This window comes from Thunnus maccoyii, chromosome 19 (genome assembly GCF_910596095.1).
Source record: "Thunnus maccoyii chromosome 19, fThuMac1.1, whole genome shotgun sequence".
Lineage (NCBI taxonomy): Eukaryota > Metazoa > Chordata > Actinopteri > Scombriformes > Scombridae > Thunnus > Thunnus maccoyii.
The window spans coordinates 9621124-9637450 of NC_056551.1; the positions used below are offsets into that span (position 1 = coordinate 9621124).

The window sequence follows — 16327 nt, forward strand, 5'->3', positions numbered from 1 at the left end:
TCTGTTTCCTGTTTCCAGCCGAGAGTGTCACATTTCCAACTGCGAGTCATTTCCAACTGCGAGTCCATAACTATGATTGTCCCCTAACCTTAACCCCGTTGTTATTAAGTAGCTATGATGACGAAGGTCGCCTAATTTTAAGGAAGTAGTAACTTTAGCCCACACCACATGTTTCTCTAACCATAACAAAGTGATCATTTTAACCCAAACCATGATCTTTCCCTAAACCTAAACAAGTGTTTTTTGTGCCTAAACCTAACTAGACCTTAACCAGCACTGTTGCATCATAAATCATTATTTTTTAACAGTTATTTGTAATGGTTTTAGAAAGCACAGACAAATGATGTCCTGCCAATTACTGACGATAGGGGCGCCAGATGGTCAAACGACCTATTTAGAGGACTTGTTTTGTTTTTTTCACCTCAAAGATGTGTAGGCTACTTAAAAAAGGAATTTTTATTCTACCAAAAATATTATTTTAGTTTATATGTGATGTATATGATAGAATAACATTAGAAAATCACACAAAACCATGATTGATTATCCACAGAGTTTAAAATCAAACTTTATTTATAGTGAGGAATCTCAGTTGCCAAGAGTGATAGCCTACTCCCTGGAAATAGTCTACTAGTTTTAAAATCACGGGTAAACCCTCATTCTTTTTGTCTATATATCACAAGTGTACCATATCCAAATGAAACTGACTGGAAAACTATCAATGGCAGATTTTTAACCATGTTTGATGAAAGAGGTAGCCAGGGTCGGACTGAGAACAAAATTCAGTCCTGGCAATTTTTATCTGGATCAGCCCCAACACATGCCCTTATGAGTTCTATAAAGCAACATCAGGCTATTTAAAACATATAGGCTAAGCAATATATATCAAATTGACAACCTAACAACAGGTGTACTTACAGGGTTTCATAAAATAATGTAATAAGTAAATAAAGAGCCAAGAAATAGCCTAGAGGGAAAGTCAGCACCCAAGTTACCAAGTTAGTGTGTTCTTCTCTGCCATCCTGTCAGTTATTTCATCAGTGTCCAAAGCTATAAGAATGTCTTTTCTGTAGTCATAAGCATGAATGCTTCAAGATATAGTGCTCTGTAATCTGTTCTTCATGAATTTTAAAGTTAAAAAGCTGTGCTTGCATGCTACTTGCATAACGGAGAGGGTCAGGTCTGGAGCTTTGCTGTTAACACTGTCACTACATGAGCTAACGTTAGCAGTCACACTTGTTGGAGGTTGCATCTTTCACTCATCCTCGGCAGCATCCTCCCTTTCATAACCCTGCTCTCCACTGGAATCAGCCTGCTAATCTGTCCAGACTCTTTCCTCCTCCTCTTGATTTGGCGGTGAACTGGACGGTAGTATGGTTGACAACAGTTGACTATTTGGACTGTGTAACCGCCAATCAGATGGGCTGTTCCTATATCAAGTGGGCTGCAGCCAGCAGGTTACATTTCTTTTTCCCAGATTGCTGGTGGCTTTGCGGCCCACTAGGTGAGCCTGTCTGGCATTTACCAGAATTACCAGATTGCCAGTCCGAGCCTGTTGATAGCCCATCTTTGAGGCTGTATTTAGGCACAGCACTGCTTTGATCTAAATGCTACTTGCTAACATGCAGATGCTAACCACATGTTTACAGTGTTTACCATGTTTGCTCTTTAGACTTCATGAAATGACTTAATAAAGCAGCTATTCTAGTGAGATATTTTCACCTTACTTTGACCTCAGCTAAAAGTGTATCTCAATGTTTGAAACCATATGTCTTGACCTCATGTAAGGCTTTCAGTTTGATTTACAGTAGCCCTCTTTTCATCACCCGTCCATGAGTCAAACAGCAGCAGTGACCCGGGGTTAAGGGTGGGGATGTGGGCTGTTTGTTTTCCAGCTATTGTGAAATCTTTCTTTCACAAGAGACAAAACAAATGTCCTTTAATCCCTAAGCCTTTCTTTTATCCTCCTTTCTTTCTCTACTTTACTTGCCCCTCTTTTCTCTTGTTATTTTCTTTTCTCCTCTGTTTTCTATTTTGCCTCTACCTCTTCTCAGTTCATATAAAGTTCAAAGCAACCCTGATGTCTCTGATCTGACTATATAAACAGTTGCTGCTTCACCCCTGCGCTCATCCTTTTCCCCTTTCATCATGTCTTTTCTTTGTTTTTACTCCCTCGCTCATTTTCTCCTCCTCAATATTTTCCACCAGAAAGAAAAAAATAAATATCGGACTACCTTTCTAATACTGAGTTGCTTTACCCTTGTCTCACCTTGTCTGAAAATAATCCCTCTTCTCCTTTTTCATGACTGAAACTTTACAACTGTAGCCTACCGTATGGGTGAAATAAATATGGATCATCTCTTTATTCTGGATTCACCTGGTTTATATCATGAAAAAGAATAGGTTGTTCTAATAATTTGTACATTCAGAGTACACAGAATGGGTAATTTACCCGCTTTTCTTTTAACACAGACCATCTGTTGAAATTAGATAGTAGAGAACAGCATGTACACTGGCGATGGAGCCTGTCCTTGATCGTGAAATTAAAATGTTGTCCTTGCTTCAACTTCTGCCTGAATACAGAAATGAAGCTGTAACTAACAAACCTCAAAATGTCTGATAAAGTTCAACAATTAACTTGTTAAAATATACATAGCTACTGTTATCTTTCCCTCACAGTCCTCTCTTACCTCTAATCCTTTCTTTCTTCTACTCTTCCTCATATGACATTGCAAAACACCAAAATACTTCAGATGTAATTTCTGAAAAGATACAGCTGTTTGCAGTTCTCTGAATAAGACTGCACAACCCGATTTTCAACCCAATCTACCATGCCAAACTTGTGCATTGACAAATTTGTTAAGCAATAATATTGCCTGTATGGTGAAGAAACACTTATTCTCACTGGCAACATTCATTGCCAATTTATGAAGAAAGGTACTGTTAAGGAAAGATATTGTTAAATCTTCCATGTGTCCTTTTTGCAAATAATGGACTTATTGCTTTGTTACAAAACTCTTCATGTTTTCTTTGTATGTTCTCTGCCTAGCACCTCGTATCATCACATTATTAGAGACAGTGGATGTACTACTGGATCACAATGCCACCTTTATCTGTGAGGTGGAATCCCGCCCCCCCGCTGACATCACTTGGACCAAGAATAATCAACCAATAATGTAAGTTAGCAGAGTCTACACTCGCAGGTTAATTAAGAAATATACCTTTATATCTTTATTTTGGCTACATATTTAATGCATCATACTCTTTGCCCCTCAAGTATATCACATTATGCATAACTAATAATTTCAATCAAAATGTTTGGATAATACTGTGGTGTCTTTTTTCTGTTAACTTTTCTTTTTTCAAGTTTCTGTAGATAGTGCTCCTTGTACCCTCACTCATAATGGCTATCATTTTTATCATTGTAAAATGGTAATAATTCAGTATTAGCTTGCTGCTAAACTTTGTCACCACAAGACTAGCCTTAAAAATGGTAAATAGCTGCTAAATTACAAAGTCACAACGCTATATGCTTAAGGTAAAACAAGAGAATATCAGTAACAGTAAGTGCTGAGTATGGCCTTTACAAAACTAACAAAGTCAAAAATGATTGAACACCTATTAAAGTTAACTTCTAATGTAGCTACAAGGCTACAGCTCAATGCTAAAAAGACAGTGACATTAGCTGCTAATTTTGGCCAACAAGCTAACATTAAGGTGAAATTGTAAAATATGAGCAACGTCAACATTATTTACCAGTTTTGGCTAATACTAGCAAAAAATGATACGATATTGGAAACATAGCATCTAGTTTTGACCATTGCAAGGATAAGATTAAAATAAGATAGTAAAACCTTAGTAACATTAACTGCTAACATTGGACATCACAATGCTAACATCTGCAAAAATGTATGAAATATCAATAACACCAGCTATAAACACTGGTGTGGATTTTTCAGTGTTGATAGGGCATTTGTCTTACATGTAGCCTATGCTTCTCATGTTTCTTAATTTTCCATAACCAATAAACTTTTCCCATTGGGTTCAAGTACATGTTTTCACCTGAAGCACAAACAAACTGAAATGCAACTTCAATTTTCTCTGTATATGGTAAAAAGTTAACTGGTCACTTCACCCTTTTTGTCCCATCAGGTACTATGACCCACGGTACATTACCAGGGAGCAGGGACAGATGCTAATCATCCCTCATGTAAGAGAGTCAGACAATGGAGAGTACTGCTGCCTTGCCACTAATGGCATTGGAGAGCCAGCCAAGAGCTGTGGAGCTCTGCAGCTAAAGATGAGTATGTCTGCTTTCCTCCAAGGTTGTAGGGCTGGAATCCAGTCCATCTTGATCTACATGATCAGATGTTATAGTTGGCAACACATTGAGACAAATGGCTAAACCACTGTATCTTGTCTCTTGTCTTGTCTGTCTCTCCATCAGAGCCACAGATCAAACGCCACCCAACTAATGTAACCCTTCTGGTTGAATCCAAAGCCGTGTTGCCTTGTGTTACTCTTGGCAACCCCAAACCAGATGTCACCTGGCTCAAAGATGATGAGCTTATTAAGGTATGCAGAAAGCTTTTGATAAGTTTCCCAATGACATGAAACATTTCACAGATTTAGCTTTAGTTAAATAATCATTGGCTGATAGTGTAGTGCAGTGTTTGTATCTGTCTGACCAAGACTGGCTATCCAGACTCCAGGTTTCTAGTGTCTCAGAGATGAAAAACAATGTTCTAATAATGTTTAGATATCAATTATATCAAAGAAAAGAAAAAGGAATCATTCCAACAAATAGTATCATCTCTCCCAGGTCACTGACCGTGTTACCATTCTTGACTATGGTGCGTTGAAGATCCATAACATACAAAAGGAAGATGCAGGACAGTATCGCTGTGTGGCCAGGAATAGCTTTGGCTTGGCCTTTTCCAAACCTGTCACCATAGAAGTACAGGGTATGTATTTTAATCTTATTTCACTATCTACACCAATATTCATACATGGTACTTTTCCTATATGCTTTGTAGATACATATATCTCTAAAAATATGTACCCATAATATGATGAGGACCCCTGGATCTCTTCAACAGCTCCAAAAACATACTTAATATTGTTTCCTTAGACTGATACTTAATTACTTGTCCAAATTGAGAATGTGATAATTGCTTCTAAACATGTTTTGACTGGATTACATATTTCAGAGGTCCATTACAAAAAATTATGCATTACTTCTGGTCTCAAAGACCCCAGCTATAAAACATTTAATTTTCATATGCTCTATGCTCTGTGGTAGAGTTGGAGTTAAAAGTATTTTATATGCAGTACCACTCCTTCCAAATGAAATATTTCCTTATTTAGTGTAAAAACAATGCTTTCAGTATTTTGTCCACTTTTTCAAATGCAAGCCCAGTTTGTGGCTGAGGGAAGGGTTACCATGTCCATACTTTTCTACATTTTGGAAAAGAATAGAAAGGTTTAAAGGCCATGTACACCCATGGTAAAGCCACATAGGTGAGTTTAATTGCTTTGGCTCATCAGACCTCGGACCTTTTTCAATACCAAGTTTGGACTTGCATACTTGGAAGTTATAACTTGGCAATTTCGATTTAGGAGTACAAACTCCGATCTCCTGATGTATCCTCAATAAAACAGGAGGAACCCAGTACACATCTGGACATTTGGTCCATACTTGGCTAGATGTGGGCTTTGATTGATGACTGATGACGTTTCACAAGTACACAAGAACACAGGTAAAGACAAGAATGCAGATTGAGAAAGGCCCCTCCTCTCAGGACTGTGTGAGCATGAGCAAACTTTGCTTGATGGACGTATTAGTCGCACCTATTGGGGAAGAACAAATTACACCTTCATCATGCTTATTGGTACATGGAGTCACATGAATCCCCCCACCCAAACCTTTAACCTGAGCAGAGATCTAATTATCCAGAATAACTCAAAACACCTGTGGGGGTGTGCAGTGCCTTAAGAAAAAGAAAAGTTGATTTTTTAGTTCCCAAACAATGAGGAAGTAAATCCAATGTCAACAAAACACAAAGGTTAATGGTCTCTGTATACAGTATGTACTGTACATCTACTGTATGTGTATTTACGTCTCTATACCATATGTCTGTGTGTGGTTTGTGTATGTGTCTAGCTCCAGCACGGATCCTGCGAGTTCCCAAGGAGAAAAGAGTAGCGTATGGCAGCCAGATCTCTCTGGAGTGTAACGCCACAGGAAATCCGATCCCCACCATCACCTGGCTGGAAAATGGGAATACTGTGAGTGTTCAAGTTCAGTGTGTGTTTGTGTGTGCAGTGATGTGCTCTTTGGTTTAAACCCATATGAGTTTCTAAGAGGCCATTACTGATTATGATATTTTTCTATTGAAGCTCTCATTAGCTTATGTTTTGTGCCGAATTTGATTATGTTCAAATATGAACATTGGAGAAGAAAGAATTGGGGAATTCGTTGTATCAAAGCAAAAAGGTGGATACTGGACATCCAACCTTAGTTAAGTAAGGCAAAGGAGAGAGGAAGAGGCTTTTTGCACACTTAAATTTGCAAGCTCTCAAGTTTTTATTAATCCAATGTTTTGACATGCAAGCTCTTCATTAAAGTGTACGTCAGTGTGCAAATTTATTGTATCCCCATAAATGTCCCTCTAGCAAGGTTTCAAAGCCTCTAAAACAATAATTTGTGACACTAAAGCTCTCTAAAAGCAAAAATTATGCAATTAAATACAAAGCATCAATCCGTCCATGTCTGCCCGGTCCCATCGGCCTCTCATAAACGCCTGTGATCTCAGCAGGAATATTCTTGTCTCCTTCACAAGTGCTTGAGTTTGGCTTAAATGTCAGTCAGCACAGCCAACATCAGAGAAATTGTATCACGTTGTTGACATTGTGACACATTGTCAGCTGGACAGCCTTACAAAATGGGAAAGCTGCGACAATAAGAGACCATGTGGCCACAAAAGCCAATATGCATTACTGCCTGTTGAAATAGAAATAGTCACATGAAGTTTTATTAAGGAAATCTTCATCTTCACATACTGTCTATCTATCCAACAAGCACTCATAATTGGATGATAAAATATGTAGATGGTCCATACATCCCAAAACAACACATAGAAGTGTTGTCTGATGTGACGTCCCTAACATCATCATTTGTCTGTGCCTTCCAAAACCATTACAAATCACTGTTGAAAAAAATGCATGATTTTTTTAGGATGTGACAATGCCATGGTTAAGGTTTGGTTAGGTGCAGGGAAAGACCATGGTTTTGTTTAAAATAAGCACTTTATTAAGGGTAGGGGATGATCATGGTCATGGTGAAAAAAAACCAAACAATGTTGACTCATCCATCCACTCCTACCTCCTCCATAAGGAGGAGGTAGGAGTGGATGGATGGACTTTGCCAGTCTATAATAATGATTTCCTCCTTGCAATCAAACATGTATCATTTTGGGGCATTTGCTGAAATGACTGATCCCATCATTTTTCTTGGGAGGACAATCTCATCTGATGTCTGATGTCGTCTGGTCTGCTGTCCATGTGGCTTGATCAACAAAACAATCACTCCAAAGCAAATGATTTCTTAGTAGTCATATGCCTGAGCAAGGGCAAATACTGTAAGGACATTGGGAACACAAATCCACACCCACACACACATACAGACAGTATATTGTAATTGACACATACAAGAAATTATCCACTTTGTCTCTTTATCCTTTGCTCACTTGCTCTGTCACACACACACTCGCACACACACACACACACACACACACACACACAAAACAGTTAATGCGTTCAAAGATTGGCTGTGGGATCAGTGATATAAACAGCAAAGGAATTCTCATTATGGTGACAAGGGATTAAAGAGATTGCCTTCCATTTAGACAGTATTATCAGCTGTAATTGAGTTGTTTTATAAAGGGAGCGGAAAACCATGTATCACTAAGGTTCTTAAGGTCTTATGGTGTTGAATACTTTGTGGTAAGTGGTGACTTGTGATTTGAAGACTCTGGCTAGATGTTCCGACAGTCCATCTAAGTAAGTAAGATTACGAAATCAGAGAGGACTGATCTATATTCAGATCATAAAAAAGCACATAAACAATCAACATAACTGAAACAAATTTAGTGACCCAAGTGTCCAGATGTTTTGAGTCCAATAATCTAATGATATGTTCTAACATGTGAGTCATTGTGATGGATTGGTTTTAATCACGCTTGCTCTTACAACCACATGCAATGCTTTTATGGGTCAGCAGGAGAAGACATTATTCATGACTCATGCCAAGTGCAAAAGACTCTTTTTTACAGATGGTGGAGGTACATAACTTTAGTAAAACACGAGGACCATGTGTACTTGAACAGCTTAGTTCTCCACTTCTTGTAGACTATACAACACTTATAAAACAGTCAGTTAATAAGACCAAGAAAGAACAATGCTCTATTTTAATTGGTGTAGTAAAATTAAAACCTTTGTTTACGGTTTGTGTACAATTTCCAACTCCACCTCTGTAACCCCATGTGCTTTTATGGAGCATTGATCAGTCCTGCTAAAACACTAATAGAAATTATACCTAATAATACCTTATTTGCTACTGAACTGTACAACGAATATCTTTTGAAATCATGGTTAGATTTCATACTTGATCACTTAAAGATTGTTAAACATGACTTTTTCCAAGAAGACAGCACACATTTTTCACGCATGCCACTGCGGGCAGACATAGACCACATAATGTCTGGGTATTTAATAGTCTTGGGTGCTAGCTACAATGTGATTACAGGCCCATAATGCTTGTAAATACTATGCATGCGTGTGTGCTGATTTAAAATGACTGTGGGAGCTGTGTTTCTGGCAGCTTGTAGAGGTCATTTATTTCAGCAGTGCTGGATAGAGCACATCCTAAAAACAGGCACTGTCAGACACAACTTCAAATATAGACGCGGCGCACATCAGCACCTTGACTCTCTCACTCACACACGCTACACATTCTCACTTATGTAACTTTTATATGTAGGTGTGAATACAACACGTGAATACCAAAAAATATTAAGATATTTTAAATGATGACAAATAGTTATACTATAGTAATGCCAAACACATACAGTGTATACACCAAATTTTATCAACTCAACACCCATGAGACTATAAAATAATCTGTGTATGAAATAATCTGAACAATTTACACACAGTTCATCAACCCTATTTCTAGCTGAAGTGGACACTTGTTAGCTCTGATAACCACGCGCAAACTACCTGACCCCAAACAGGCAAGGTTAGCAACTAGCTGGATAATATTGTGGAGCATCTAGTAGTTTAAGAGCCAGATCATTTTTTCAGGAGTTGGTAGAGACCAAAACCTTAGCTGGACTGATGTTGAATGTCTGCTAGATGTCCACACAGCCAGTAATTTGCAAACATATTCACTGTATCAAGTTTATAAACCCATAATATGCCAAACATGGGTGATTTTTGGCTGCTTATGGAGTGTCTCCCCTGGTAGGGTAAAAAAAGAAAGATTAATGCAGCTTTAAGTGTAATCTTCCTTTCATATGATGACATTTCTCTTCTGTCTATGTTTTTTTCTCAATGTTATTTTTTCCAGATCTCAGGCGCATCAGTCGATGAGACCTTGGTGGGAGAGGTGATCTTGTCCGTTCTTAAAGTGACTGTGAATAAGCCGGCTCTGTATACATGTCAGGCGTCCAACAGACACAGTGCTGGAGTCAACACCGTCAAAGCAACAGCTAAAGTCACTGTCGCAGGTGGGCATGTGTTTCAATTCCACACTAAGATTTCAAATGTTGCAAAATCAGTGTGTCACATTAAAGAAAACCTAATAGTTATAACCTGTAGCCCTTGTGTTGTGTGTGTTAGGGGGTTGTTGCTACTTTGTCTTGTGTTATGTTAGCTGCCAGTTATATTAGTTGTGCTTTGTGTGGTTTCAGCTGTTTTTTTGTCTACACCATTTGGCTGATACTTCTCAACCACACCCACCCACACACCTACCCCATGACCACAGTCACCTACAAAAACACATACATACTTTGCTCCCTGACCACACACACTGTCCTTCCACCTGGTTGTTCTTCAGTCTCCTCACAGCTAGCTATGAGTTGGTGAGAGGAGCGCCATGGTTGGTTTTCTCTTCCTACCAAGACTAATTTTTATCTGTTTGCCTCCCATCATCTGTCTGTCTCTCTTCTACTCCTCTCTCCTCCTGCTTGTGCTCCTTCAACCGACATCTTCTGGATATTGCCACTTCCCTGTAGAGTGGAGGTAAGAGAAATGGTCTATGCTTGATTTATTTACCTTTTGTGTTTCCTGATTTAATTCCATCTTCTCAGTATACAGTACATTTGCATAAATCTAATCTATACAGTACATCAGTGCAACAATCCATTTTTCATGAGTTTATACAGAGGTGTTCCAACCACCTTGAATCTGAATAATTACACAGCCCATTGTCTGTCACAATGTTTGAAGAAACTAAGTGATGTTTCTTCCTTTGGGTGTGCTGAAGCCAATGTAAATTTTAGCTCTGTCAATAAACCTGCTATACCAAGAGGGAGCTGGTCTCTCAGTCACCCATATGGTGTGGGTGGAATTTGAACTTTGCTGAACCACCGCACAACCCCAGTTACCACATGTGGAGCATGTACTGTAACTGCGGAGAGACAGAGAGAATAAGAGTGAGACAGAGATAGGTAGGAGAAAGAAAAACATGGTCTCCTTTAACTACAGCTAACTATTCATCCTGATGCAACCTTGTGTCCTAAAAATTATGTTCATACAATTAATTTGCGATAAAAAATACATTTAGCAAGAAATGTAATATCCCTGTATTAAAAATATACCTAACATACAGTAATGAGGAAACATTTTTACTGAACATATCTGCAAAAATGTTCACTACATGCCTACATATTTAATTTATCCTCACTTTACTAAAGTTTTCCAAGTGTTTTAGTGGTATAAACATAAAAACACAAGGGAAACAGGACAGAAACCATGGTCTCTGTTGGCAAAGTTCTGTGCTTTGTATGTCTAAAGACACACTCTAAGAACCTGTGGGTATAAGAACATCACACCTCCTGCGTTAAAGTGTCTTAGTGTTGGACCACCACATGCCACCAGAACAGCTTCAATGTGCCTTGGCATTAATTCTACAAGTATCTGAACTCTTCTGGAGGGATGAACACCATTCATCCAAAAGATATTCCCTCATTCAGTGTTTTGATGATGGTGGTGGAAAGCGCTGTCTAACACGTCAGTCCAAAATCTCCCACAGTTGCTTAATTTGGTTGAGATCTGGTGACTGTGAAGGTCATAGCATATGATTCACATCATGTTCATACTCATCAAACCATTCAGTGACCCCTCGTGCACTGTGGATGGGGGCATTGTCATCCTGGAAGAGACCCCTCTCATCAGGATAGAAATGTTTCATCATAGGACAAAAGTGATGACTCAGAACAACTTTGTATTGATTTGCAATGACCTTCCCTTTAAGGGGACAAGTGGACCCAAACCATGCCAGCAAAATGCCCCCCACAGCATAACAGGGCCACCATGAGGTCAAGCATTCAAGCATTCATGTACAGTTCTCTTGGTGTACACCACACATGCACTCGCCAACTTGTCGAGAATACGGTGAAAGCTGACTCATCTGACCATATCACTGCCTATGGTTTTTGCACCACTTAACTCTCAAATGTGCATTCATCTTTGTAATGAGGGGTTTACACACTGCAAGCCTATTATAATATCTCTCTCTATGTAATTGTCAACGGACTGTTCTTGCTAACACAGTCTGATCACGTCCTGCACTGACATTTTCAGTCACCTGAGGAAGACTTGCTCTTTTGGTTTTACTTACATATCACACTAATGCACGAGCATCACAGTCATGGATGTTAATTGTACCATGAAGTGCACCTGTGTAGAAGCATCTGCATTCTTTATGTTTCTCCACTCGTTTATTCAGGTTTTTCCTTTAATTTGTCACTCATCTGAATTTCGTGGGAGAGGTTATCTGATCAGAGTTTCTGGGATGAAAATGAAGAAAGAGACAGTGGATTGCAGGTCATAGACAGGTTAAATGGCGACATCTTACATGACTCACCAACCAATGACCACATCTGGACCATATATTGATCGTATGTAGAAACAGAGAGAGTCATGAGGAAGAAATATAGACAATAAAGAGATGAGGGGCATGGTGGGATGGGGGGGGGACAGATTTACAGGTTAGCTTTAAGTGTAATGGTTTGATTTAAACCCTACTGAAGCATCAACCTCCCCAAGAGGCGACATCTGGAGTTTGTGAGTGTTACTGTACAGACAGTCAGAGAGAAAACTGTGGTGATGGCTGTCAGACAGACAGGCAGGCAGAAAGACCAAACATGTGCGGCAAATGTGGAACAAATGTGGAAGCTTAAGAGACATAAGAGCCAAAAAGCAAGCAGGAAGGCAGAGTGGGAAACAAATAGCGGGGACAGAAGGAGTCAGGTACACAGACATACAGGTTTACAGCATGTATAACTGATCTGTTCAATCTAGAGGCAGCAATGTTATCCAACAGGCAGGATGTAATTTCGTAAGAACCCTCTGTAAGCTGTTTCATGATCAACATCTGGATGATGTTAAAAAAAGATATATTTCAGTTGATAGACCATTTCTTTTCTAAGTACACACACATCCACACAAGTTGACAGCCAGTAAAAGACTGATTGCTCTGGGGACCCATAGTTGGCATCTTTTTTTTCTTACTGTTTTTCTTTCATGTTTTGTAAAATACACATCTACATAATTACAAATGCATCTTGGCAATATTATTACAGATGAATTAACTTTATTTTCCATGTGTTGAGAGGTACTTACTGTAAATGTTAATGGCTTTTGCATTAACAATACTTCTGGGAAATTATAAAGGAAGCAGCCAAACAGATGTAATATACATTTTATACAGTTGTCTGTCCTCCTTGAAAACTCATCCACTATTTGTAACTCAGTGATTAAGTATGATAATTAATCAGACTTTTGATATGTTGCTAATGCCACATACCACACAAAAACTATACTATCCTCTTATTTTCTTACAGCATGGCTATAATCGTACCTGCTTGTTGTCCACACAAATCAAATCAATAAGAAAAAGGTACAAGGCCATAGCAAAGTGCCAAGAAAAAATAATTAATATATACTAGTGATCTTAAGAATGTCAAGTTAATGATTTTGACTCCTGTTTTAATGCCTTACTTTCTCTGCATGAGACGCTTGGTTACATAAAGTCTGGAACAGGCAACTGCTGTATCTAGGAAGCAGCTTTGCAAAAAACAAATACAATATGCATTCCAGCAGTACACCTCTTTACTCCACTTATTAAGTCAATATCGAGGACTTTTGAATTACAGACTATATTGTGCAGCTAAAGTTTGCTCATCTTTGTGCTTTGAGTGTTAAAGATTACATGACTTAAAAGCATGAGATAGGAAGACAGTACAAAGGGGTATACAGAAAGAAAGCTATTGTAGGCTACACTATGCGATTTTTTTTAGGCGCACATTAACATCTGAAAATCGAATGTATGGATATTTATGTGTGTGTCCCTCCCTCCAACAGACTCTACAGGGGCATCTCAGGCTACTGCAGTGCGTATCGTGGAGATGTGTGCCGCACCATTCTGCGAGATGATTCGCTAGTTTTCTTTAACACCTCCCTCTCGGACCCCGAGGACATGCAGGAGTACCTGGTTCAGAGCTGGTGGGCAGAGCTAGAAGGACTCAGTATGGTGTGTAGCCCTGCATTACGCTCACTGATCTGTCACACCTCCTTCCCCGACTGCAACCCATCAGGTTTAGGACCTGCACCTAAACCTGTCTGCAGGTAGCATATGTTTTTCTTTGTTTTTCTCACTTGTTCACTTAGCTAGAAATAACTGAATACAGTTTCTCTTGAAAAAACAGAAACAGATGAGACAATGAAATGGTTATCATCTGTGTTTTTTTTTGTTTGTTTTTTTTCCTTTTCACAACAGGGAACACTGCCTTGCAGTGAGGGAGCTGTACTGCCATAAGGAGTGGTTACTACTACTAGAGGGCAGCAGTTACAGCTCTGTCACTGGGTCCCACACTCCTAGTTCGCTGCTGCCCAACTGTCAGACTTTACCAAGTCTTCTCACAGACCCTGATGCTTGTACACATGTCCCTTTTGTAGGTAAGATATCCATTGATATCCCTTACTGAGTCTACTCTTAAAATGTTATGTGTTGTGTTGTCTTTTGTTTTCTCTTTTTTTGGTGGGACAACCCTGTATGGTATTTTAATTTGTAGACATAATGTATGTCTCTCAAAATTTCATGGGACCCTTTGGATGCATCTTATAATATGGAGTGGTACAGAGGAAGAACAACAAAATCAAATGTGTCAATGTTTCTAGCTGTGAAAGACACTAATTAACAGATTAAAGTATTCAACTTTACACTAACTTCATGTTATGTCTTACTTGTTTTATTTTAATGTCTTTGCTAGAATCTTCTAGCGCTGTACTGCAGAAACAGCTTGAGCATGAGAAAAGAAATGGGGTGTATGTAAAAGAAAAGCATGAGTTGACTTTGTGCAGTTACTCGCTGAGGGCCAAATTATGCCTGGCCTGCTCGACTGCAGGTCACTGATACTGATGAGGTCATTAAAAGAGTGCAGCTGGACTGAGCCAAAATATACAGCTGTAGGTGTGTGTGTGTGTGTGTGTGTGTGTGTGTGTGTCTGTGTGTGTGTGTGCGTGTGTGTGGTGTTAATTATCTAGGCATAGTAATGTAATGTATATGTTTGCTATGTAATATAATCTTATCTGTACTGAATTGACTTTGAGTGTTGTATCGATTTCTCCATGATATACTTTATTATGTTTACTTAATAGCTGTGCTTCCTCTTAATATTTAACATATATAATATTTAATCTTTACTTTTCTTTATTTCAGACATCAAGAAAGATCACGTTACAAGTAAGTATGAAAAGTGTTAATGTTTGAATTTATTTATGTAAATTGCACTGTTCATCCAGTAATTAATAACAATCATGAAGCAAATAAAAAAAATCCTTTATCTGTTTGGTATCAACAGCAACATGTTACAATGACAGAGGGCGTTTCTATCAAGGCAGCATAAATGTGACGAGGTCTGGGATACCATGTCAGCCTTGGAACCAACAGGTACTGGGATGCATGTACCGTATGTGTGTGTATATATGTTCCTAAAGCCACAATGTTACATCACTGCACAGGTTAATTGTTTAACATATCAATTTAAATACAGCTAAAAGATACCAGTGTATGTACAAAAGGACCACATATAAATATACTACTGACTAAACTGCATTTAATCACACTAGGGCAAGACATAAACCTGTGTCTGTTTTCTCGTATTTAGATTGATGGCATGCATTTAGGATTTTATCAAAAAGGTTTTTTAAAGGGTTATTCTAACTCTGAAAAGACAGAACATGTCCAAAACCTGAATCAGTGATGCATATATAACTTTTGTTGTCACAATTGGAACTCGGACTTTGGTAAAAAATTCCCTAAGTTGCTTGTGGGAGTGTCCTCATCTCAATTACGGCTCCATCATTGTGTCAAGTCTAAGCACTGTAAAAAAAGATTTGGGGTTTTAGTCAGATGGACTAGTGCAATCATGCTGAGTGAACTCATTGCCCATTACAACAAAGAGTTACAACAACTTCAGCTTGAAAAAAACTTGAAAAATCTGTTCAATTAACATCAGAAAATACGTCAGCCTCGGCATTTTATGTCACACGTATGCGCCTGCAATATAACGTCACAGTCACATGATGTGGTGTCACACACTCTGAAATCCGGCAAAGAATTTGGCTGCCATCTTCCTCAGAGCTGGAACCATTGTTATCAAGTAAGTACATTTAAATTTAATCTAGCTAGTTCATCAGTAGGTAAAGCATATTAATCATCTAGTCTCTGTCTCAGACGGTCCATCACCACAAGTTTTGATGCATATATGTTTAGTTTGTTTTGCGTATTGGAAATACATTAGCATGTTAGTGAACTAGCTAGCTAGCCATAGGTTGGAAATTTTGCCTACTATGTGTTGGCCTGGCTAACGTTACTACACATTTTATCTGATTAGATGACTGGTTAATAGGGGTGAACGGATAATGTGTTTCTAATTTTCAGTTGTAGTTAATAATTAATTTACTGAATTTCCTCATTGGATATATAGCTGTCCATCAGATATAATATTGTCGCATGATAGGCTAAAAGCCTAACTTTACTTTT

General features: G+C 38.6%; 1 protein-coding gene across 5 annotated transcripts in view; it reads left to right on the forward strand.

The window, feature by feature from the left end:
• Positions 1 to 2984: 2984 nt before the first annotated feature.
• musk (muscle, skeletal, receptor tyrosine kinase) overlaps positions 2985 to 16327 on the forward strand; it is a 31406-nt gene continuing 18063 nt past the window's right edge. Inside the window, exons 1-11 of one of the 5 annotated variants that reach the window (XM_042396204.1) lie at positions 2985 to 3173; positions 4150 to 4301; positions 4445 to 4572; positions 4820 to 4961; positions 6161 to 6285; positions 9626 to 9785; positions 10293 to 10299; positions 13645 to 13908; positions 14060 to 14238; positions 15002 to 15025; positions 15144 to 15232. In XM_042396204.1, the coding sequence (XP_042252138.1) occupies positions 3019 to 3173; positions 4150 to 4301; positions 4445 to 4572; positions 4820 to 4961; positions 6161 to 6285; positions 9626 to 9785; positions 10293 to 10299; positions 13645 to 13908; positions 14060 to 14238; positions 15002 to 15025; positions 15144 to 15232 (1425 nt within the window). In that variant the 5' untranslated portion in view covers positions 2985 to 3018. Of the gene's footprint in view, positions 3174 to 3406; positions 3536 to 3654; positions 3715 to 4149; positions 4302 to 4444; positions 4573 to 4819; positions 4962 to 5985; positions 6063 to 6160; positions 6286 to 9625; positions 9786 to 10292; positions 10300 to 13644; positions 13909 to 14059; positions 14239 to 15001; positions 15026 to 15143; positions 15233 to 16327 lie in introns of those variants that run through there. The other 4 variants (XM_042396205.1, XM_042396206.1, XM_042396207.1 and 1 more) reach the window with 4 other exon arrangements.